We start from the raw sequence: 25,714 nt of genomic DNA, 5'->3' as shown, positions 1-25,714 counted from the left end.
AGTGAAATATACCGTATATGAAGGTGGGATACCAGGATAACATTATACCAACCTCTCCGGCTACTAGTACACCACTGGATAAGACCTCAAACTTATTACACAGATATTGTAGTCTAATGTAGCCCAACCTAGCATTTGAGTCTAAATATGGCATTTATCAATGCCTTTATGATAAACAGTTGCCAGTTTTTGGAGACATGGGCAAATATTGAGTGGGCAATAATCCAGGTCTATTGGAGTTTTCTCTTTCTTATTTCTTTCTTATTTTTCTTATTTGTATTTGTTTTACTTTCAACATTAATTAGTGAGTTCTTGATACATGGACTTTTGTATGACAGCTAAACCTGTACTGCATTTTATTTGCTTTTTAGTTTGTATGTGAAATAATGTTTGAAATCACTGGGGTAAAATGTACCTGTATTTTGAGCTACGACGGGTTAGGAAAACTTCATCTCAAAGTCAAACTTCAAGAACATAGCTATACCCAACATTTGTATTTAGATCAACTTCAGCATTGGAGCTTTAAGGTGATTCTGAATTGAACTTATATTGAATATAGGGGGGCATATCTTGGCCCTCGTAATATGCTGAAAGGGGAAATCCCCCCTAAAGTACAATTCAAATAACTAATTTCCAAAATAATGTCCAGTTCTGTTCCGATTTGTGAATATGAAGTTTCACCAGAGTATAGTGATAGTGACATCGTCCTAGGTCACTGTCACAGCACCCTCTGTGACTCTATTGGGACGTATACATTTTATGATTTGGAGCTGTGAGTTTAGACTAAACTAATTTGGATGTAGTCTAATACATCAAACAACTATTCTATGAGCTATTCTATGGTCACTCATATTCACTCAATAAACCAACTCCAAAATGTGTCACTTAATGACATCACATGTTCAAGTCTTTGTGCTCTGATGATCTTTTTAGTCAAGCAGTTGTCTGTATTCATAGATGTTAATTTACAGGTCATGGGAATGGCACTAGTCTCGTGTAAATTATGTTTTAGGGTGCATTTTCCCTTTAATCATAAACAATGTCAACATAGGCTATAGCTCTATCTTCAGGATAGGTCGAATTATCTCAAAGGCACATCTGTTCTAATCTATATTCATGATTCAAGTTCAAGTTTTGTTTTATTTGTCACACATGTATACATTACAGTGAAATGCTTGGTTCTGTATGAGCCCCCTGGTATTGTGCTTCATACAGTAAACAAAGGTAAAAAGAATAAAGACCAAACACTATACAAAATATACAATATACAAACTAAAGTACAAAATGAGGTACAAAATGCAACCAAAAGGCTAAAATGCTCAAATGAGGTAGGGATGGATAAACGCATGCGTTGAACTAAATCACGTGTGTAGGATACATATTATTTTAGCAGGTCCACGTAATACATCCGATTTACTTACTCTTTCCACAAAAGGCATTCGCGCAAAACCCAAGACATCCGATCAGCTTTCTATGCCGTCTGCTGTATAATATAATATTTGTTCTTTTCAAAGTTCCCACGGAAACAGGGGTCCACCCCGCCGCGCAGAGGCCGCCGCTGATTAGCTGCACGGAGCTCATTTGCATTAACGTCAGTAAAGGCTGGAGGTCAATCCTTGCGGGTGCTTTTATTGGATGTGCTGCTGTCAAGCAGTGCTGAAGAACTGGAAGGGCAAACGCTAGTAGAAAGGCAGAGAAAGACTAACAGATGTCATCATTATGTAGCAAATTTCCGCCTTTGCGCTTATAAACATCAATCATTTGTCTTTATTTTTCATACTCGAAACTTGGGGACGCGGAGGAGCAGTATTTTTTTTTTTTTTTTCGTTTTTTTTTTTTTTCTCAAGCGATCGCATTCTCCAGAGGTGGTACCACACCGCACATTACAATCTGACAGCAGCCTCTACATCTTTTTTCACAATGAGCAAAAAAAAATCGTGGGCCTGATGATACATTGTAGCCCGTTGTACCCGCCGCGACCATGTATCTCTCACGGATCATCTTCACCCGGGCTGCAGCGGATCTGTCTGAATGAAGATCTGAAAGGTATCCCGCAAGATTTCTGTGTTTCTTCTTAATTGGTACATTTAATCGCCAGCTAAATGGAGTGTTTGGTCGGAATCAACTGCATGATGTTGCACGGTGGTGGAGTCTCAGCATCGGAGCCACTACTGACGAGAGGAACACTATGCGGGTTGTTGAATCTTTTAGCCTGTTGACGATGATGAGCGGCTCAGGACGGGAGCGAACTGTCGGGAGAACCGGTTTGTGGCCAATGTCTTGAATCGAACCAGATTGCCACAGATCCCCAATACAACTCCACGGTTTGGGTGTGGGGGTGACGGCTTCAGCAGGATCCTCTTGGACAAACATGGATCAAACTATTCCATGAGCTGAAGAGGACGTTGTTGGCCTATACTTGATAACAGCAAAGTTGAAAAATGATGATGTGGTACGAAGGCGATCAGGAGCGGAGTGAGGGATAAATCGTTCAATGGAATTTGAAACAGCCGAAGTGAGGAATAACAACAACGGTGTTCATGTTTGCGAGGACAAGACAGTGTTTTGATCAAACATCTTCAATTAACTTCATGTGAAAAACAGAGAGAGGAAATCGGCTTCCTGGTCGGGGGGTGGGTGGGTGGGTGGGGGGGGTGAAAGATATATATATTATTCATGCTTTGTGTTAGGGGGGGGGAACTGGATAAACCGTCCCGTATTAGCCTGGCGAATATACAACGAAATTGGCTTAAAAGAGAGAGAGAGAGAGAGGGAGAGAGGGTACCCCGGAATACAAGGATAGAGGACGAATGACAGTCGGTAACAAGTAAAGCACTTGCGCGAAATAAAAACGGCTGAAGTGGTGTGAAGCATGGGCTGTGCTTCAAGTATCCATATCTCTGACAGGGTGGTGTACCACAGTGGAAAAGAGTCTGAGGATTCCCACTCACCCCAGCAGACCAACACCACTCAGCATCAAGGACATCCTGCCACGGGACTACCGATAAAACCCGCCAGTTGCAAGGTGAGGACCTACAGTATACACACCCAGTCAAGAGATGATCATGAGAGAGAGATTGACCTGGTCCTACACCCTCGAGAGACGAGAGAGATAGACCTACACTCAGTCAGAGATGAGAGAGATTCACCCAGTCTGAGATGAGAGAGAGAGATTGACCTACACCCTCGAGAGACGAGAGAGATAGACCTACACTCAGTCAGATATGAGAGAGAGAGAGATTCACCCAGTCTGAGATGAGAGAGAGAGATTGACCTACACACCCTCGAGAGACGAGAGAGATAGACCTACACTCAGTCAGATATGAGAGAGAGAGAGATTCACCCAGTCTGAGATGAGAGAGAGAGAGATTCACCCAGTCTGAGATGAGAGAGAGAGATTGACCTACACACCCTCGAGAGACGAGAGAGATAGACCTACACTCAGTCAGATATGAGAGAGATTCACCCAGTCTGAGATGAGAGAATGAGAGAGATAGACCTACACTCAGTCTGAGATGAGAGAGAGAGATTGACCTACACACCCTCGAGAGACGAGAGAGATAGACCTACACTCAGTCAGATATGAGAGAGATAGACCTACACTCAGTCAGAGATGAGAGAGATAGACCTACACTCAGTCAGAGATGAGAGAATGAGATGGAGAGACCTACATTCAGTCAGATATGAGAGAGATTCACCCAGTCTGAGATGAGAGAATGAGAGAGATAGACCTACACTCAGTCTGAGATGAGAGAGAGAGATTGACCTACACACCCTCGAGAGATGAGAGAGATAGACCTACACTCAGTCAGAGATGAGAGAATGAGATGGAGAGACCTACATTCAGTCAGAGATGAGAGAATGAGATGGAGAGACCTACATTCAGTCAGATATGAGGGAGAGAGAGTACACACGAGACATGAGAGAGACCTTTATGTATTTCATGTTGTCATATTGTGCAACAAGGCAGCTGTGATCCCCATGTCTCCGAAACGTTTCACATTGACTAATAACAAAGTCTATGAATACTTAAAATAACTTTATTAGCTATTGGCCATGTTTTCAAAAGTAGTGAAAGCCCTGGCAATGATACACACCCAGTGTTGGGTCTTGGGGTCAAAAGGCCTGTACACTAACCTGCAGGTAGTGTTCTCCGCCATAGACTCTAGTGTACAGCCACAGTGAGGATAGTGCATATTAGGCCACTCGCAGGTTAGAAGACAATATGTTCTTCAGTTGACTCATCATGCCTAACGAACGCACATGATCCCCAGTTAGGCCCTTCTATTTTCTAAAGGGATGCTCCATCTCAAAGGCCTCAATCTCGATCTTTATTGCATTCAGACACCAGTCAACTGCCTATTATATTACATTTCAATATTATTAGTAATGATACTACTACTACTATTATTATAATAATAATAATAATAATGGTAATAATAATAATCAGCATCATGAAATGTTATTTTACAATGCATGGGTAGTCTTTACTCAATACAAATGGCAGTGAAACATCCTTCTACTTCAGAATAAAAGTATTGTACAGCAGCATAGCAGCAGAAACCTTTTTAGAATTCCATCTTTCCCTGGAATCATTCACATGATGTGGTTGTAACGCATCAGAGAGGGAGCACCACTATATCTGCAGACAGTCAGTGGATCTGCAGACAGTCAGTGTATATCTGCAGACAGTCAGTGGATCTGCAGACAGTCAGTATAAGATCTGCAGACAGTCAGTGGATCTGCAGACAGTCAGTGTATATCTGCAGACAGTCAGTGGATCTGCAGACAGTCAGTACATATCTGCAGACAGTCAGTGGATCTGCAGACAGTCAGTGTATATCTGCAGACAGTCAGTGGATCTGCAGACAGTCAGTACATATCTGCAGACAGTCAGTGGATCTGCAGACAGTCAGTGTATATCTGCAGACAGTCAGTATATATCTGCAGACAGTCAGTATATATCTGCAGACAGTCAGTGTATATCTGCAGACAGTCAGTGTATATCTGCAGACAGTCAGTATATCTGCAGACAGTCAGTGTATATCTGCAGACAGTCAGTATATCTGCAGACAGTCGGTGTATATCTGCAGACAGTCAGTGTATATCTGCAGACAGTCAGTATATCTGCAGACAGTCAGTATATATCTGCAGACAGTCAGTGTATATCTGCAGACAGTCAGTGTATATCTGCAGACAGTCAGTATATCTGCAGACAGTCGGTGTATATCTGCAGACAGTCAGTATATCTGCAGACAGTCGGTGTATATCTGCAGACAGTCAGTGTATATCTGCAGACAGTCAGTATATCTGCAGACAGTCGGTGTATATCTGCAGACAGTCAGTATATCTGCAGACAGTCGGTGTATATCTGCAGACAGTCAGTATATCTACAGACAGTCAGTGTATATCTGCAGACAGTCAGTATATCTGCAGACAGTCAGTGTATATCTGCAGACAGTAGAAATACTTACATATCAAAGGTAAAAGTACATATTACGATGTTCTTGTGCTTGGGAGCATTCAAACCTTGAACAATTGACCTCTAAAGGTTATGTTAAAGTGGTATGTGGTATATCAGACGTTTTTGTTTCATCATCATTTTGAAGTCTGCAATATGGACAGCTGTGCATTTATTTTCAAGCTGCCCAGTGATGGAGGGAAATCTGATTTCCATATCTGCCTGCAATTGGGAATCAATATTTGCCATTGTTTGCTCTGTAACTGCTGTCACCTGCTCAGGCTTTATCAGTTATTCACAGTAGATAGATTAGATACATTACATACTAATACTGGCATCGGCCAATACCAGGCTAAAACAGGGTTTCAGTTTGTAAAAAAAAAAAGAAAAACACATGGAAAGATGTTAGATCTCTCTAATTATGATTTATATTAGTCCAGTTACATCAAACTATTGGTCTAAGTTTACACTGTTATAGAAAAGTAATGGTTAGTGTCTGTACTCTATATATCAGCGAAACCTATACTGAATCAGTATCAGCAAGGCCCCATCCCTGCTTTACCGCGCAAGGCCCCTTTAGAAGCAGCATGTTGAGTCCTCATTAGAACTACAGGAAACAGACTACAAGGCCCCTTTAGAAGCAGCATGTGTTGAGTCCTCATTAGAACTACAGGAAGCAGACTACAAGGCCCCTTTAGAAGCAGCATGTGTTGAGTCTTCATTAGAACTACAGGAAACAGACTGCAAGACCCCTTTAGAAGCAGGAAGCAGCATGTGTTGAGTCCTCATTAGAACTACAGGAAGCAGACTACAAGGCCCCTTTAGAAGCAGCATGTGTTGAGTCCTCATTAGAACTACAGGAAGCAGACTACAAGGCCCCTTTAGAAGCAGCATGTGTTGAGTCCTCATTAGAACTACAGGAAACAGACTGCAAGACCCCTTTAGAAGCAGGAAGCAGCATGTGTTGAGTCCTCGTTAGAACTACAGGAAGCAGACTACAAGGCCACCTTAGAAGCAGCATGTGTTGAGTCCTCATTAGAAGAACTACAGGAAACAGACTGCAAGGCCCCTTTAGAAGCAGCATGTGTTGAGTCCTCATTAGAACTACAGGAAACGGACTACAAGGCCCCTTTAGAAGCAGCATGTGTTGAGTCCTCATTAGAACTACAGGAAACGGACTGCAAGGCCCCTTTAGAAGCAGCATGTGTTGAGTCCTCATTAGAACTACAGGAAACGGACTACATTAGAACTACAGGAAACGGACAAGGCCTGACGGCGGCGCATCATGAATGTCCTCAGTGATCTAATCCTATGGAACAGTTTATGTCAATATTGAGGCCTTTGAAGGCTGTAGCAGACATACACGGTTGACAGAAGGCCTGCTTGTTGTGTGGCCTGTTGAGACATTATATCAGCATACAATACATACACATAACCTGATCAATATTCTATTTAAACACATCATGTGTCCAAAGAGACAACTTTTCATGAATTGACCGTCATCTCAAATCCTGTCTTCTTTTTTTGATCCTCCAATCACAACTATTGCTTTGTTTCCCAGAGGGAAGCTACAGTTGTGATTGGAGGATAAATCAAAGAGGGCAGGGTTTGAGATAGGTCAATTGAGGAAAGAACTTTCTCATTGATACCCATACATTTTATACATGGTGCTTTTTCTATAGGTCAGCTTGACTCCAGGGTCTTGAAATGCGGTCTGACAATATCAGCTGTAGATGACAGTACAAACTAGGGCTGTCTTAAATACTTCAAAGCTTCGAAGCTTCGTTCGATGGGCATGGGATTCGAATATGAAAATAAAATTTGATTATGTAAAAAAAAAAATAATAATAATAATAATATGATTTTTTTTTTTTTGCTAAATCAACTCTGCCTCTCTTTGTTAATTACAACAAGCAATGCTGTTTGTTATTTAAGATGAGGTCGGACTCGGCACTGACAGATTTGTGTTCATTGTGCTGCTTTTATAAAGCCTCAAATGACGGCTTACAATATTTCATGAAAGCAAAGTGTTTAGTCTGTCTAAGATTTAAAAAGGTTTAAACTTTACAGCACTGACAAAGTTGAACAAAGTGCTGTACACGTCCCACAACATAAAAAAAAAAATGAAAAAAAAATATTAAAAAAAAGTAATAATTTTTTTTAAATTCATTTTATTTTATTTCGAAGCTTCGAATTAAAATCGAATCTCGGCCCGAAGCTTCGAATTCCAAAAAATCCAATTTCTGCAGGAGACTTGATGATAATGCTCTCATCACTGGCTCTCATAATGCCTATACTGGTATCAGTAGATAATATAGAGTATTAGTATTTCCAATTTCCATTTGTGCACTGACAAACAACCTCATCCCTACTGCCGTATAATTAACCCCAAAATCGTGAAATATACACAATGTTGACTTCAGATGGATAATTTTCGTTAAATTCACTACGTTTTTTTGTTTATTTATAAAGATTTTACCCAGGGACAGTGGACATTAATCAATATCTTCAGTTTCCACATCAATGTAAATGTGCCAGTTAGCTAATGAGCTAGAGAATAATATATAATAATAAATAAGATAATGAGAAAGTAAGTGAGAGAGAATGTTAGGAATTTCACTATGTAACAGAGAGAGCTTGTACTTCATTTTTATTTGTTCATTTCCAGAGTGAGAGAGAGAGACAGACACACACATGGATAGAAAAAGAGAGAGAATTTGTGTGTACATACAATAACATGCCTATGAGCACAAACAACATGCAAATGTACAATTTTATGAATGTAATGTGTGCGTGAGCACATGTTTGCGCACGTGCATGGTAGTGTAAGCTTTCATGAGTATGTGTGTATTTGTTTGACAGACCGCAGGCTATTTGAGGGCCTCTGTCAAGCTGAATTTTGTGGCCAAATGTCACCACTGGACTCATTGAGACGACATTGTGACAGATGCACACTGTGCCCCTGATTGAATTAGTCCTCTGATTGAGTTAGACTAATGGCATACAAATCTCCCTCAACTGGAGACGGTTAAGCCCTATTGTGTGAGGTGTCATCCATCCTCAGCCTTCTCTGTAGTCTATACTGTACTACATTATTACTATGAGGGATCCTGCCCAACTAGCCTACACAGTATCTCAAGGTCAATCATCCCAAGCTCGCTCCGAACGGATAATTGAGTATTCGGTTGGTATTTTGTCGTTTTCTTTTTTGTGATGCACCATTTTGACCGGGCAGTGTCAATGACTCGCTCATTCATTCATTTGGTAATTCGCTCACAATTAGCCACTCTGCCTCTAGTGGCATGGCACAGGCATAGCACCATGCATGCTTCACATTCATGACTCTGTGTCCTTTGTCCTCTGTTATCAGTTTGCTAATAAATGTGTATTATTAGGCCACAGATATTTTATATAACTAAGTACACTTTCAAAAATAAGTACAATTGGTCAACAATTAGGTTTGTAGGTTGATCAATGTGTATTTATAATTGTGGAACATGAGAATGGCTTCTCTATCCTTACACACACACACACACGCACACGCACACACACAATAGGAACACTCCACACCATTGGCACATCTCCAGGCGCACACTTTTACTTGCTTACAAAATTGAATAATCTTCAATTAAAACTGTCAGTACTTGCATCACATCTCCCAGTCAATTCAGACGGTTTTAATAGTAGGGCTGCAAAGGGTTGGAAATTCTGGAATTTTGCCAGTTTTAACCAATTTCAATAAAAAGACAATAGTAGGTCATGTTCTGTTTGAAATATCCCCATTTAATGAAAATGCAGTTCATTTGCACTGTGCATTCAACGTGCCTTCACACTCCTCCATCACATGTACAGTTAATTGCCAGCATCCAGACAGTCTATATAATGAGATGGATCACTGGGGTCATTTTAATGGGGAAACACTCAAGATGGCGGCAACGACAAAACAAAATAAACATATTCAGAGAAAATTATTAAAAGTGAAAAGATGGGGGGCAGGTGGCGCACGGAGATTACGTTTGTCACCAACACCGGGAGACACTAGGATTCGCCTGTTCGAATCCAGCTCCCGGCGTTGCTATCAGCTTGGCTGGCCTCTCGCACTGATACAATTGGCTGTATCAGGGGGTGGGAAAGCTGAAGGGTGGGTCCTGGGCGTTGTGGACAGCGACCCCTACAGTTCGGTCGGGGCGCCTGCTCAGCGAGGGTTGGAACTGAGGAGAGATAGTGTGGCCTCCCACACGCTACACTCTCCCCGGTGAGAACCTGCGCGGCCAGGTTGGCCTGCCCCAGGCTGCACATGCGTCGGAGGAAAGCATGTGACAGTCTCCGGTCTCCCGGACCAACAGTAGGGGAAAGTACGCAACAACCAGGAAGGGTGGGATGGGAGAAAAATCGGGAAAAAAAGGAGGGGAAGAAAGATAAAAAAAAAAAAAAAAAAAGTGAAAAGATGTTTAATTGGTATCTATCTTATTGTCTGACTCTGGAGTAGATAGTTTGCGTACTTCCAATAATGTTGGCGTGTTCCTTTAAGACTCCTGTCCTTTTTGACCATCTTTTGTTTAAATTATGTTTTTGGTAGATTCTTTTATTTGTTTGTACTACCTGGCAGTCCGGTAGAGGGAGAGAGGAAGAACGGGAGACAGAGCGGGGGGAAGACATTTGGCAAAGGACGCTGGGTCCGGGAATCGAACCCGGTTCGGCCGCTTCGCGACGCAGCGCGTTACATGGGTCACCACTTGGGTGCCCCCTTTTTGACCATCTTAACCATCCTGTATTGCCAGCGACTATACAGGGACTTACCAGGGACTTCAAGTATGACATGGGAAATACAGCCTGTGGAAATAACCCCTATATTTCCATTTATTCCCGTCAATTCCTATATTCCTGTTAATTCCCGAGTCTGGGAATGTGATGTGAGGCAGTGTCAAGTAGGGCTAGACAGATATCAGTCTGCCAATATTATCGGCCCATAGCAGCCTTTTACCAATAGATTGTTATCGGCATAGGTGCCACTGGTGTGGTGTTCCATGTTTTTGTTCTAATAGATTAAATAGAACATGCCTTGACATGTTTATTTATCTGACATGGTGCTTATTTTAAGGCTATTTATTTGTATGGGACATAAATACTTTTAACATAAATACTTTATTTATAATTTACCTTGTTTACCTACCCTCCACATGTGTTTTTAACACTTTAAACATTTTGTATATTAAATAACAATAACAATTAGTTTGGTATGATTTATCCACCAAAAATGTTCAATAAACTACAGAAAATTGCTTAGCAGAATCCCTACACTTTTGCCGAATACAAGCATCTTGTTCCCAAATATTGAAATAGGAAATCGGAGTAAAAATGATAATCCCTGGTGTCACGGATACGTTACCATCTGCACTGCTCCGGCTATGATGAGGCTCAAAGCACAAGGTCTTGTGATCGTGGTGTTAGTCTGGGAAGTGCATTTCTCGCCATGGGTTGCAGGGACAAACAGACAGTGTGAGAATTCGGCTAAACACCGTGGCATTTATCTGGCCTTGACTCACACGGTCCCACTTAGGAAAGTCAAGTAGCTGCCTCAGAACAACAAACCTAGAATCCACTTTACTGTAACCCCTCGCAGGAACGACCCTAAGGCCAACATCTGGAGAGTAACACCATCCTACTTGCTCTTTGCCCCGCTCACTTGATGTGCATTAAAGGAACACAGCAACTTTTGGGGAAATTAGCTTATTTGCCATCTACCTGGAGTTAGACAAGCTATACATACCCTTTTCTTCTCTGTGCATGCATTGGGCTTAGGGAACAGCCGCACTGTTAGCCTACTGTAGCTTAGCGTCATTCACTGGAAGTAGGTGTGCCAGTGTAGCCTAGTTGCTTTTGAGGTGATGAAATCACTGCGCCCAGGTAGCAGTGGTTCGGCAACAAAATTGTCTGCTTAGAAAACGAAAATGTCAAATTAATTTTTTTTTATTTCTTCACGTGGTAAATACACAGGTCACAACATGTTTACGTTTTGGAGTTATATTTGGAGTGTATTAGGTGACTGTTGGGAACTAGGCTACACTGGCACAACTACTTCCAGTGAATGATGCTAAGCTAGGCTAACGGTGCGGCTGTTCCCTAAGCCTAATGCATGCACAGAGAAGAAAAGGGTATGTATCTGCTTGTCTAACTCCAGGGTAGATGGCAAATACGCAAATTTCCCAAAAAGTTGGCATGTTCCTTTAACACATGGTGGAGTCGCTTACTCACACAGTTACAACATGTAATGTAGTATGGTAACGCCACCTAAACCTAGTTTACCCACCTTTTGTAAATGTATATAAATTCATAGTACACAATAGAGATGATACTGGTATTGGATTGATGCAAATTACATAGAATAGGGGCATTTTGAAGAAATAAAACCAAAATGATGGTTTTCTGGAAAAGAGCACATACAGTATGTCACAGTAAATGTGGGAACATGGTGTGTAATATATATACACTGCATATTACACACCTGTCCTGTTTAATGTTATGCACTTTACTGTTACCTTGCACTCTGGAGATGTCAACTTCTTTTCACTGTACTGTACGATGACGATACATTTGAATCTACCGGTAATCTCATTTTGCACATTTCCTCCTGATATATGTACATTCCTTGTCAGGTAGGTAAATGTGAGATTTTTGAGGCCAGTATTCTGTTAATATGGCTCTAATACAATGAACACTTGACGGGTTTATGTCCTAATCTGATTAAATTCACCACGTATTTTTACGCACCCATGGACACACTCGCAGGAGGGTAATTAAAGGATCCTTGTGTGGGTGTGGCACGTTTTCCTCTCAAATTTACTGGCAGGCAATGTGCAGATATCCCAGGAAATGTGCGTCACGATTTCTCTCTCTAAGAATTGAGATCACGATTCTCTCACACCATTCTTATTTTTCGTCATCATTTAAAAAAAGTTAAGTAAAAAAGATAAAACGATGATTTTTTTAATCGTCATAATTTAGAAATGAGATCCCATAGGTCTATGAATCAAGATCGCAATTTATTTCCGATTAATCGTGCAGCCCTACGTAACATGGTGTCATCAGTGGCGATTTTAGGAATTTTTAAACAAGGGGGCACAGGGGGGGCAAGAGCTAGTATGGAGGGGCACAACATAAATAAACGGAAGTAAAAAGATGTTTTTTTTCATGCAATATTATTATTAAATTCTTTTCTTTTAAGTATGACTGGTAAGTATAAAGTAAGTTGGGTTTACAGGTAGCCTAAGTGTAGCAGGTAAGGTATAAAGGTAAGTAATGTATATTAGGTTACATTATTTTACCAATAGCAGATCAGACAACTCTTTTCAGCCATTGGGGTTCATATTTTATTGGCACCACTGCTGTACAAGTCTCTTTTTTTTCACATGAAAGACGCAACACAATAATAATAATAAATAATACATAAGACATCACAGGACAGTAACTTATTACAATAATGACAAGACAATAGAGATAAAATAGAATAAATAAAATTAAAACGGAATATAAAAATGTTATTATATTCCCAGGCATTACAAAAGACATTCCTAATTACAACAATAATTGTTCACCCAAGGGCTGTCTACTATTAACCAACCTAAAACACATTAGCCATTGTAGTGCTGTAGAAGTATTTTAAAGTCTTTTATCACTCAATAAATTCAATTAATAATAAACTCAATTAATTGTATCACTCTATCAAGTTGCCCCATGGGCCATGGCATAAAATTATTCATTCATATTAATTAAAGTATTTGCATGTGAGTGAAAGGTACATGCATTGTTTCAAATATTGTATTGCCTCCAGTGCTGTGCTTATTTACATTTATACAACTGGTTACAAATCAAACAAAAAGTATTTTAAACAAGTGTTTTCTGACTCAATTATCAAGTTGCCCCATGACATGAAAGGGATTCAAGTATTTGCATGAATGCAAGGTACATACATTGGTTCATAAATAATATTGTATTGCCTCCACTGCTGTCGGACAACTATTTACTTCTCCAAGTATTAACATAAATGACCACTCATTAGCAGATCACTTTTCAGAATAAAATATTTTAAATACCAATTGCAAACATTTCAATATCAGGATTCAAGTGTGTCAGAGCATTGTACACAACGTCAGAACTTGTTTGTCAAAACAAAAATGTTGAAGCTAAAACCATATTTTGAATATTATTACAGGCATGATGCTATCGTGTTGCACATATTTATTTTGGACACGAATTAAAAATACCAATTGCAAACATTTCAATATCAAGGTTTCAAGTGTGTCAGAACATTGTTCAACTTACCATAAAACTTAAAAGCAGTGACTCCAGTGAGGTAAATTAACAAAATTTGTCTTCTTGATGAAGTTGTTCTTCTGCAGTCTGAGTGCACACCCTTCTCTGTCTGTCGTTGCACTTGCAATCAGCGCTCGAGTTGTCAAGGGTTGCTTCTGAAGCAGTTAAAATGAGCTCCTTGGCTACAATGGTTGTCAATAATTTCGCCATCAGCTGTGACTGGTCGGTTCAGAAGAACCCACATTGAACTTGAGAGGTTATGTATCCAGGGAGGCTGGGTGGCGCAGCGGACATTGCGCTTGTCACCAACGCAAGAGACACCAGGTTCGAATCCGGCTGTCGGCGTTGCCTCCGGCTTGGGCCGGCCGTCATACTAACTCAATTGGCAGAGTTAGCGGGTGGAAGTCGAAGGGTGGTAGTCTGATCGTTGTGAACAGCGACTCCTACAGGTCGGTTGGGGCGCCTGCACAGCAAAGTCAGGAAAATGGCGGGGGCAGTGTGAGCCTCCTACACGTTACTCCTCGCCAAATGAGAGTCCGCGCTGGCAGGTGAAAAGGTGTGACAGGCTGCCTCCACATGTATCGGAGGGGACATGTGATGCAAGGCTTCTATCCTCCTTACAACCGGCCAGTGGGGGGCATATGCGAGCAACAATCAGGACAGGGGAGGGAGAATTGGCACGAGAGGTAAATTGGGATGGGGAGAAAAATCACAGAAAAAGGAGGAGAAAAAGTAGATACAAAAAAAAGTGAGGTTATATATCGTATAGCTTACACTCTGCTCTTAGTGGAACTATCCCTTTATCCAATCTAATAATGAATAATTTTCTCCACATGCACACACCCATCCGCCTGGCCACACCCACATCCGCTCCTCTACATAAGCGGGGTCGTGGCCACACCATCAGCTCCTTCCCTATTTTCACCACCGAAAAAGTGTCTGTAACACACCACTTTAGAGTTTAGTGCCAAAATAGTTGTTGGAAAGGAGCTACGTTGACATTGTATCTTTGTTTTTTCTCTCTCGCAAATTTCAGAAAAAGCAAAGAGATAATGTCTTCACCGTCGGAGGGTTTAGATCAGGGGTCTCAAACTCAATTTACCTGGGGGCCGCTGGAGGTAGAGTCTGGGTGAGGCTGGGCCGCATCAAATATTCCACAAAAAAAGGGTTTCAAGTATTCAAAAAAAAGTACAACTGATCCAATCTTCTCAATCCTTAGCAATAACATTTCAGAACATGAACAGTTCTTCAGAACATGAATGGTTCTTCAGAACATAGGCTTCTCAGTGGTGTCAGTGGACTCATCCACAGCTATGGAAATGCACTATGCATCACAAAGCTGTTTAATCAAATCACCAGCCAGTATTTCAGTTATTCTGGTTGCTGTGCGATCTGAGGGGGATTTGCTTTTGTTTGCCTTCAAACATGGTCTCCATCACTCAGTCATACATTATTTTCAAATTGCCACCCTTCACAAGAGCTACCATTTCTTGGCATATAGTCACATTGGTTTGGTGCTGGGACTCAGGATGAATGCATATTTTTCAGTCCATTCACCTTTGAATTGCAGTCGACTTTTCTTTTACTGACTATCTTTGAAAATGCCATATTTTTCTGCTGGCTGCCTGCTGGCGAAACTAGGCTAGTAGCTACATTTATCTCACAGAGATAAAACTTGGAGCGAGTTTACTGTAGATGCGCTGTCAACTGACTCGGACTGAAAGAGAGAGATGACTTGCATTCCGTGAAGACCCGCCCTACTCCCCTACTCTGCATCTGATTCGCAGACTGTGGGTGAGGGGGGAAAACGCTAACGGGATGCTGAATGTGATTGGACCAGACCCGTACACAGACACAGACACAGACAGTGGCAGTGCAGCCGGACATGCAGAGCACTGCTCGCAGTCAGAGGAGATAGCAAGGATGCATTTGCCTTCCACTTTACTTGATATCACTCCGGAATCACGTTTCAACCAAGTCACTAACATAACGTTGCTGTCATGAGCCTGCGCTATGGTAGCCTACAAGTGATAAAATAAATAAAACGTCCAACTCTCGCGCAACGACTCGGCAAACAGTTGCGTGCGGGCCGCATTAACACTAAACTTTGATGTCAAGTAGGGGGTCGCAAAATATCATCCCTCGGGCCGCAATTGGCCGCGAGTTTGAGACCCCTGGTCTAGACGGTTACAACGCTACCCTCCACCAGAGCTTCACTATCGCGGCGTCCTCTGTGCGTCATGGGGCGTCTCTGGTTCCACGGTCGTGGCAGCCAGGTGCGCCTGGGTGGCGCCCAGAGGAGAGTGTGCTTCGCCGAGGGGCCGTTGAGCCCCGATCTCCTGTGAGGTGTCCGGGTTCCGGCCCTGGTTCCCCCGCCAGGGGACAGTCGGCCGAAAGGCCGACAGTTCCTCTGGTGGCCGAGGATTTGCGTCGCAGACTCTTCGCCTCGGCTCGCTCTCGTCGTAAGACGGCGAGCAGCGGGGGTGAACGGCCTGGTTTTAGTGTTGTGCTGGAGCCGAGCGAGAGTTCTCTCGCCTCTTCTCCATTTCCGATGGGAACTGGGAGCTCTCTTGTTCGAAGAGGGGTCGGGAGCTCTCTTGTTCGAAGGCCCAGCGGAGACGTGTCACTCTCCCCCTCAGGGAGTGGCAGGGAGTGCTACATCTCCCTGGGGTTCCTTGTACTCTGGGACTGGGTTAAAACCTCCACCCCCGAGACGAGATACCCAGCTATCTGCCGCGTCGGACGATGGCGCCCGGTGCAGCCTCCCGTACGCGAGGGACGCGAGTGACGTGGAAGAAGGTATGCAAGGGGAGTTGCTTGCCTTGTTCCCCGAGCTCATGGCGGCAGCCGCTAATGGCGTGGCGTAAACTGCCGGCACCTGTTCCTGATGACATGATAGGTCATCTCTGGCAACGTCGTCCTGTGAGAGAGACAGGCGTTGTCTGCCCATTCTTCCCAGCAATGGAGGCTTACGTGGCACAGGGACAGGTAATATCCTGCATCGTTGGCCTTACCCCCACCTACGTGCCAGTCACGCGGGAGGTGGGTTTGGTCCAGGGGCTAAAGGACGGGGTGCCTCGGCTTGATAGCCCGATGGCAGCCATACTTTGCCCTGAAATGGTGTGGGAGCCGTTAAGAAAGCCGGTTCCCCAGGGGAAGTCGGCTAGGCAGTTGGCGTCGTGTACCAGGTGTACATCGCCTCGACACAAAGCCTGGCTGCGACCTCCAACATCGCGCAGCTGGCGCGCTACATGTCGGGGCTGATGGCGGGCGGGACGGTACTAGATGACCATCAACAGTACCTTCACGCCCAGGCGGCTGGAGCCATCCTGCACCTAACCCAGCTGCAGGCGATAGCCGCCGGGAAGGAGCGCGCCCTGGCCACTCTCATCCAGCGCCACCTTTGGCTGGAGCAGGCGCGGGTGCCGGACCAGAGGAGGATTCCGCTGCTCACGGCCCCCCTCTCCGATGCTGGACTCTTCGGGTCGGCCATGCAGCAGATGACGGCAGCCTGCAGGGAGATGGAGGAGGAGCGCTCCGTGCTCCAGCCCCATTTCCCCCGACCCGGTGCCACCGGTGATGTCCGGAGGAAGCAACGCCGGCAGAGGCCTGCGGCTGTTGCCACCATCACCGCCGCCGCTGCTGGGCCTTCCGCCAAGAAGGCCAGGAGTGGAGGGAGTGCCGTGACCGCTGCAGTCAGTCGTCCCACGCCCGGAGGGAATGGTAGGGATCGACGTGACCAGGAGACTCCCCAGTGACTAGTGACTCCGCTACTTGCCCCCCCCCCCAACATATAATTTTGTTATTAAATAAAAAGTCCCTCCTGGTGAGGGAATTTTTTGTTACAAAACGTGTGTTTATTCACTATATATTGGGGATACGATGTAAAACCCTCACCTACTGTTGGGGTTGTGTGCTTGCTTAGGGATAGGGAGTGGGGCAGTTTTCTCTGAAAATAGTTTTTTGGTCGCTATTATATGTGTGCTTAGCAAGGTCTGTGGCTAGCACTCGGTCGAAAGACTTTGTCTTCTCTCATCATAAAAGACTAGGGTTGCCACCTTTGACCAGTAGAAATAAGGGACACCTATCATCGAGCGTGCGCGTAGCGCGCGCGACATTTTTTTTTGGGTGGTTTTGGGGCGTTTTTTTGGGCAAAAATTGCCGGATTTTGTCACTTTTTTTTTTTTTTAATTTCGGTTTTAGGGTTAGGGTTAGGGTTATGTTATTTAATTATTTTGGGGAGCCAGCCCCCCAAACTCCTGAAATGCATAGAAATCTATGAAATCTAAATAAAACAATCTATGACATTTATATTAAAAAGAGCTAGCCCCCCAAACCCCTAAAATACATATAAATCTATGCATTTTGGAACAGTTACTATATATAGTCAAGAAAGCATTTAGTCATACTTAAAGTTTAAAGTGCTTTATTTGCATTTAACATTGTTTAAATAAATTGGCTGAACTATAGCCTCAACGTGAGCATAATACTGTATGCATATAAAGTGCTGTAAAAACTAAGCCTGGGAACACTTTTACTCAAAGAGGACAATAATACAATGAAACACTTGTGTGACCCAAATTAAAAGATTAATAAAAAATAAAGTGCAAAGAAGAGTATAGGCTCCGGGCTGCCAGGGCAGGTAAATAGAAATACTGACATCTAGTTAAAAACACAACCAGATAAATAAGATGTAATATCCCATACCGAATCAATCTCAGGAGATGAAGTCATGAAGAACTGTGAAACCTGTGCTTGTGTCCTTTGCGTTCTGATATTTCGGGAATGTTGTTCTCCTCCTGATGCATGCTGTCTGATGTCAGTCAGTCCACCATGCGCCACATAAAACACACGCCTACCTACATACTTTACAGTTTGCTTTGTAAACATCTCCACTGACTATCACGCCAGAGGTTTGCCTCGTCCCACTCAGGTCTGTACTTCTGGAGGCGTTTTGTCTTTTTAGGACGCGGTGGAGTAGTGTCTGCTGTAGACAATCATTTCAAAGCGACTTCGAAAATAAATCACGCAGCGCACAGACTCTCTGATTGGCACAACGGCACAGAACTCTTCCTAGCAACGTGAAAGCGCTAATTCTCATTGGTCGGTGAGCTGCTGAGCGCACGCCCACCATACCCGAGTTGCCATGTCTGTTTATTTTCCGCAACTTTTGGACACACTTTTGCTTGTTTTTGTAGGTCGGCTGGCTCATTTCTCTCACTAAACTGGCAACCTTAAAATACGGGACAAAGGGCGTCCCGTATCAGTTCAATACGGAACGCGTCTTTTAGTTTCCAATTACGGGACGATTCCGTATTTTAAGGGACGGGTGGCAACCCTATAAAAGACGGCGTTCTTCTTGCAGTAGTAAGAGTGAACTTTAGCTTTTTTATTATCTGAGGGGGTTGTGTGTATTCATGTTACGTTTAGGAAACGTGGCAACGAGTCCATAACTAGGTTGAGCCTACAGAAGTGGTCACACATGTAGCTATTGTACCGAGGTCTTTGGACCCTCTCTTTAACGTCTGTTGTTTTTTCTTTACTTGGTAAAGGTGTAAAAATGCGGGTGGCGAATCTTTTCGCACATGAGCCTAAGCCTTGTATAAAAGCCAGTTTTTTTTACACAAACGAGTTTATCGTCTGTGGCTGGCGTGCAAACTATAAAGCTTTTACCCTAGCAGGTATATGCACTTTTCATGTAACATGCTAGACAACTGGTGTCATGCGCTGCTTGTTATTGCATCGTTTCCGGGGTGTGGGGTCATAGGGGGTGAACTGATAAACCCCTCCCCCCTTTTTACTGATTGGCCAGGGGGTTGGACCTCCTATACGTCGGTCTCCCGGTCGAGCTGTGGGGTCAGCGCATCACAGGGAGGGGAAAGGGGGGTAGGGGGGGGGGGGGGGTTCCCTGGTCCCACGCCATATTAGGATAAGTGGGTCACAGGATTTCCCCGGCCATGGAATACGTCACTGGGCGCGGTTCTATTGGCCATGAGACTTCCGTGAGTTTTTTCAGGCTCCGTACTACGGACCACTGTCATTGTCAAGGTTGGGTGATGCGATGCATTGAGAACGGTTTGTTTTCTGCTCTGCGCTCTATTGAAATGTGTATTGGGCCTTTGGTCACTTGGCTCAATAATTACATATATCTTTTTCAATTGTTACTCACGTAGAGGTCTCTCTGGGGGATTCTCTGTCTTTCCCTCTTGTGTACAGAGCGGTATTGACAGGGTTTACCCTCAGACGCGTCGTATGAGACCCATATCTGTGTCTTATTGACCGGCTTCCTGCTGCTCGTCCCAGACAGCATGGAGGGAACGTTGTCTGGTTTTCTTATTAGAATTCACCATTGATGTGTTTTTTGGGTCTCGACGTGTACATAGCGCTGGCCCTGGGTGCTTTCGATGTGAAACCACGTTATGGGCTGGCGTGCCTTGGTTGCCCATTTTATAGAAACAGCGTTTTTTATGCGGGCGGCTGGGAAGGAGATTTTTTTATCTCTACTGAGCGCCAGTGTACTAGGTTAGACTCGACGGCTCACGTACATCTCCGGGGGGAGATGGCGGGGTAGATCAATACATGGGCGGAGGGGTCTCACGCCCGTGGGGTGGGCCACCAGGAGCAGTGCATTCGCGTGCTGACCATCTTGGTGGCGCCCTCTGTGATGTTTTGGATCCTCTTAGGACTGGGGATGGCGGCGTGACTAGGACGCGGGACTCGTTCTGGTCGCGCCGGACCAGGTCAGTTAACCCGTTGTCCGCCGGGGCGCAGATCTACTGTTCTGGTACCCCGAAGGACTTTGTGCTTTTTTGGGGGGAAAATGCCGGGTCGGCCTGGGCGTCGCAGGGATTGATATCATGGATGTGTGTGTCATGTGTATGCCACTACGAGTTGCCCTTCACAGTGACGTGCTTGGTCCATACTGTGTTGTACCTTGCGCTGTGTTAGGGGGCCTGGTCCTTCTCCATTTGTTTTCACCCCTCCCTCCCCCTGCTGGGCGGGGATGGGAGGGGGCTGTCAAGGAGTTTTTTTTTGTTAACCCCTCTAGGCATCCCTGTGTAGGTCCCGGTCCGCCGGGCCCCGTTCCGAACTCGTTCTCGTCGACCTGTTGGCCTGGGTTAACCCTTTAGGCGCCTGTCTAGTCCACAGTGCTCCGGGCGCAGGTCGAGTTATGCTCTTGGGGCCTGTTGCCTGGATTGAGAGATCAACCTCCTTGGGGGTTGTCTCCCCGGCACGCCGACTGGCCCCACAGTGTTATGGGGGTGTAGCCTCTTGTGGAGTGCTTCAGAGCGGCGTGCCAAGGGTGGAAGGGCCTGCTCTTGATTTGGGCCCTGTCCGATACGCTGGCGATGTGGGGGGTGGTGTCACCAGTGACCGTCTGGTGGGGTCCCGATGCTGAGGCATTGTTGGCCTCACCGGGCCCCCTTTTTTCGGGGGGTCCTGGCCCTCAGGTTGTTCCTAGGGCTGGGACCGCCTCCGCGCTCTGCTGCTACGGCCTTGCCACGGGTTGGGTTCTTGACCTTTGACCCTGTGATGTTGGGGGCTGTGACGGAGGTGTTTTGCTTCCCGTCCGTTCCCTGATGGCATGTGGGATGCGCGCCTGAGTGGTCGCAGGTCCTTCTGAGTGAAGGTAAGTCCCACGGTCTACTCACCCTGTGCGTTTTGAGGTGCTAAACCCTCTTCGCACAGTCTGATCCGATTCCCTCCCGTCCTCCTCTAGGGGGGTCCAGGGGGCTCGGGTCCTCCCCGGTTCTGATGGTTGTGGGGGGTCTCAGCGGGTACATTTGTCGAGCTTCCGCTCTGCTCAGCTCCTGTGTTCCACTAAGAGAAGAGCGTAAGCTATATGATATATAACGTAAGGTTATTCTATAACCCTAGTTATGAGTATAGCAAGCGCTCTGCTCTGACTCACTGAGGACCCCGTGGTCTTCGCCTTCGGTGGTGAAAGATTTGGGAAGGAGCTGATGGTGTGGCCACGACCCCGCTTATGTAGAGGAGCGGATGTGGGTGTGGCCAGGCGGATGGGTGTGTGCATGTGGAGAAAATTATTCATTATTAGATTGGATAAAGGGATAGTTCCACTAAGAGCAGAGCGCTCGCTATACTCATATAACTAGGGTTATAGAATAACCTTACGTAATGTATACTTCCGTTAGTCCCCTGTGTAACTAACCAGAGTGCTACGCGGACTGGTTTAAATTTGCATTATACATTATTATTAATTATACAGGCATATATACATATCTTCTGTATATTGCTATACAGGCATGTATAGCAACCTATAATTGACTCTTTGATGTCCAGCTCTGACCTTTTTTGATTGATTGATTGAAAACTTTATTAACAGATTGCAGAATGGGTACAATACAGTACGGCTCAATACACACAATTGTTAACACTTTCCGTGCCGGAGCTCGGTGCCCCGGAACCTCCTTGAATGCCGCCACCCACTTCAATGTTAGCGTTAAAAACGCCTAATCTATGTTTTAAATTATGGCTATGTGTCTAATCTGCCCGTCGCTTATCAATGACTTGTTTGCAGTCAACATTGTCGAAACTGATTGTTTTTTTATCGGTTCATTTTCGTTTTATAGCATTTTGAAAAGCCCTTGTTTTCAAGGAAAATATAAAGATTCCGTGATAAAAGACATTTACTGGAATATTCTAGAATACACAAAAACATTGTAATTTTTCGGCCTATTTATGAATAGTTTTCAAATAAACGCTAGATTATCGATAGTATATGTGTACGTATGCACGCTATAGACGCAAGCTGAAAAATCGATTCTCTTATTTCCTCATCAGCGATCGCAGCCAAACAGCCACATCACACATAGGGGACACGCCGTTATCTCAGCGAATACAGCTCCGATTACCCCAAGACTGGTAACATAGACTCCTTACCTTAGATCAGATGTTCTCCAAAAAGATTATTCCAATTCCTGATCGCCATTCCAAATATCGATCACGCTTATTGATTGATTATTGGCTGCTGTAAATATATATTCCAGGCTGATTTCCGTCCCGTGATCAGATCCCTCTTGAGCAGACTGCTCGCCAGCACAAGGAGCCAGTTGGCTCCACCTCTACAGATCTACAGATCCCAGGTCAGTCTAAGCGACTGATCTGCAGTTACACAGGGATAGACAATAGGCTTTTTTCCAATCTGAGCTCCTGTAGGGGCTGGTGTACCAACGGGAGACTCGGTTGATGAAATATGAATTCAGACCGCTAATAAAAAAAATAAACGATAATAATCGTCGTCAGCACTCAGTGGGGGGGCTAATAAAACGAGATATGACATTGCTGGCACTCAATGTGTTAAGGGGAGGCAGACCAGAGAAAGACTTTCGTCTTGTTTACATCAGGGTCCCCCATTTTCAATTCATAATGACATTTATGACATACACGACAACATACAGATATACAGATATATATCATGACATTTATGACATACATGACATACATATATACAGTACTGTTACATTTGTGACATACAAGATATGCAAATATACAGTACTGTTAAACAGAGATCCTAACAGAAAATATATACATATGAGGGGGAGGAAACTGTACATTATTTAGGAGGGGGTGGGTGGGTGGGAGGGGGGATTTGGACATTTACAGGGGCCAGTTTCAAATTGCAGCCTCCCGTAGGTCCTCTTTGTCTTTTGAGAGCGGTTTTGAAGGTGGGATTCACATTTTTTTACAGCTGTGGGTAGGGCGTTCCACATTAATGTGGCATAATTGTGAAACGTGTTTAGTCCCTTGTTTGAGCCGAATCTGGGTTGAACATGAAAGCAGTCAGGTAAGTTTGTCTTCTTGAAGTTATTCTGCAGTGCACCCGGCTTCTCAGTCGTTGCACTTCCAAATTGCAATCATTTCAATCATTTCAACATCAGCTGTGACCGGTTCAGAAGAACCCATGTTGAACTTGAGAGGTTATGTATCCTTCCGCGCTGGCGAATTATAGTCCCCTGTGTAACTAACCAGAGTGCTACGGACTGGTTTAAATTTGCATCAGCTTGTGCCAATATGGGCAGGGGCACATACATTTAGTCATTTAGCTGACGCTTTTATCCAAAGCAACTTACAAGTTCTGTACGACAAGTCATCAGGAAGGGCACAACTCTTATCAGCTGAGTAACATCAAAGTGTTGAGTGCTACAGTGTAGGTTAGTATATTAGGACAAGTGCATGATGACAGTAAGGTTAGTTAGGGTTATATTTTTTTATAAAAAAAAATATTAAAAAAAAGAAATTTAAAACTGGGGTGGCACCTCAGGGGCACCTGAGATTTAAGCAGGGGCACATGCCCCTGGTGCCCCAGGGGTAAAATCGCCCCTGGATGTCATAGAATACCCTTTTTGTTTTTACCACTGCATCACTGCTGTGAAACATTTTTCCATCCCTGGAGGTGAACAGGCACTCATGGTCAATCTTCTGACATAATCCCCTCTCAGGAAATACTGAGCAACATGGTTACTTGCATCATGTGTCCTAACACTATAACAAACAGGAGAAGGCCCTGAGTATCATATGCCGCTTTTCCATTGTCAAAGGAACTTGAGGAATGTTCTCTAAAGGAACCTTTCAGAACATCTGAAAGTTCTGAGACGGGTTCTTGTTTATTTTTCCACTGTAATTCAAGAACCACGAAGGTTTGTGGAAGTGTGGGCATGGTATGACGTTAGCGGTGCCTACGTCATTTGGCTCGTGGCGCAGTAAGCAAACATGGAAGAGGCTCTTGTTGTACCTATATGTCCTGACAGTAGTCCACATTGGTAATGTGATATTTAAAGCTGGGATTTACATGTCACATCAATGGAGAGCACTGCTAGCTCCAGTGTTCATGGAACTCACGTTTAGTTTCACCTCCTGAGTGGAACTCCTGCTCCAAAATGAAGCTCTGAGAACCTCATGTAGAACCTCTCTGTTTATCATGGAAAAAATGTTGGAACCTGTGAGCTCGGTTTGACAGCGCGGTTCGCCACGGCAAGTTCTTACCATTAGTCACACTACTACTAGACTGTCATCCACATTCCTTAAACCCCACCACTAGGGGTTGGAATCTTTTGAGAATCTCACAATTTGATCACAATTTGATTTCAATTCTTGGGGGCATGATTTAAAATGGTTTCTTGATTCATCATGATTATCTAGGCAATTTGACATTCATAATATATATTCTGTGAGTCCTTCTGCTTGGCTAATCTTGGCAATCTGTAGGATTTAGCAAGCTAATGATTTGCAGTTCTACGATCATGAGAACGTTTAAATCTAAAGTTCTTAAGAAGATTATCTTGGAAGACAGAATCTAAAAGGTTTGTTCTTCAAATACCCTGATGCCCACCCCACCCTACCCAACCCACCACCAAAAGAATGGAGACATGTTTTCATTCTCTAGTTGATTAACTGAGCTCTTGAAACATGGCCTAACACTAGACAACAAGTAGGCCTAAATATGAGTTTAATTGTATTTTATTTACATTGTGGCTGTTAACACATTGGACGCCAGACCCGAGATAAGGCGGGTTAACTCGCCATCGCTTGAGCGCCAAACCCGAGAAAAGTCGGGTATTAATCGTTATTTCTTTTATTCGCTATATCCATTCATAATTCATCCATCCAGCCTGATGTTATTATTGGGAATGGCTCTGAGATCGCAAACGGCCAATACCGCCGCCTAACGCCTTGTGGCCGGTATTGCACATCATTGGAATCCCTCTGGTTTGGGCTGTGCATCGATCTAAGAAGTACGGTCCAGGTTGTCCTTCTCCGGCATGAGTAACGTTTATAACACATGGATTGGGGAGACTCGAGCACCGTGGATTCATGTGTTTTGGTGGATAACGTTGGACACACGACCACGATCAATATTTGGAATGGCGATCAGATAATTGGATTATTCTTTTTGCAGTACATCATAGACGAGGTAAG

General features: G+C 44.1%; 1 protein-coding gene across 2 annotated transcripts in view; it reads left to right on the top strand.

Annotated features, from left to right (window-relative positions):
* The first annotated feature begins 2,727 nt into the window (after positions 1–2,727).
* The window catches only part of pde8a (phosphodiesterase 8A), a 130,232-nt gene continuing 107,245 nt past the window's right edge, over positions 2,728–25,714 (top strand). For both annotated transcript variants that reach the window (XM_084337858.1, XM_084337857.1), the window contains exon 1: positions 2,728–3,025. In XM_084337858.1, the coding sequence (XP_084193984.1) occupies positions 2,873–3,025 (153 nt within the window). In that variant the 5' untranslated portion in view covers positions 2,728–2,872. The remainder of the gene's footprint in view (positions 3,026–25,714) is intronic.

This window comes from Notolepis coatsorum (genome assembly GCF_963971535.1).
Source record: "Notolepis coatsorum genome assembly, chromosome: 20".
NCBI classification, from domain to species: Eukaryota; Metazoa; Chordata; class Actinopteri; order Aulopiformes; family Paralepididae; genus Notolepis; species Notolepis coatsorum.
Note: the sequence above shows the minus strand (reverse complement) of the source record. Positions and strands in the feature narration are given on the sequence as shown.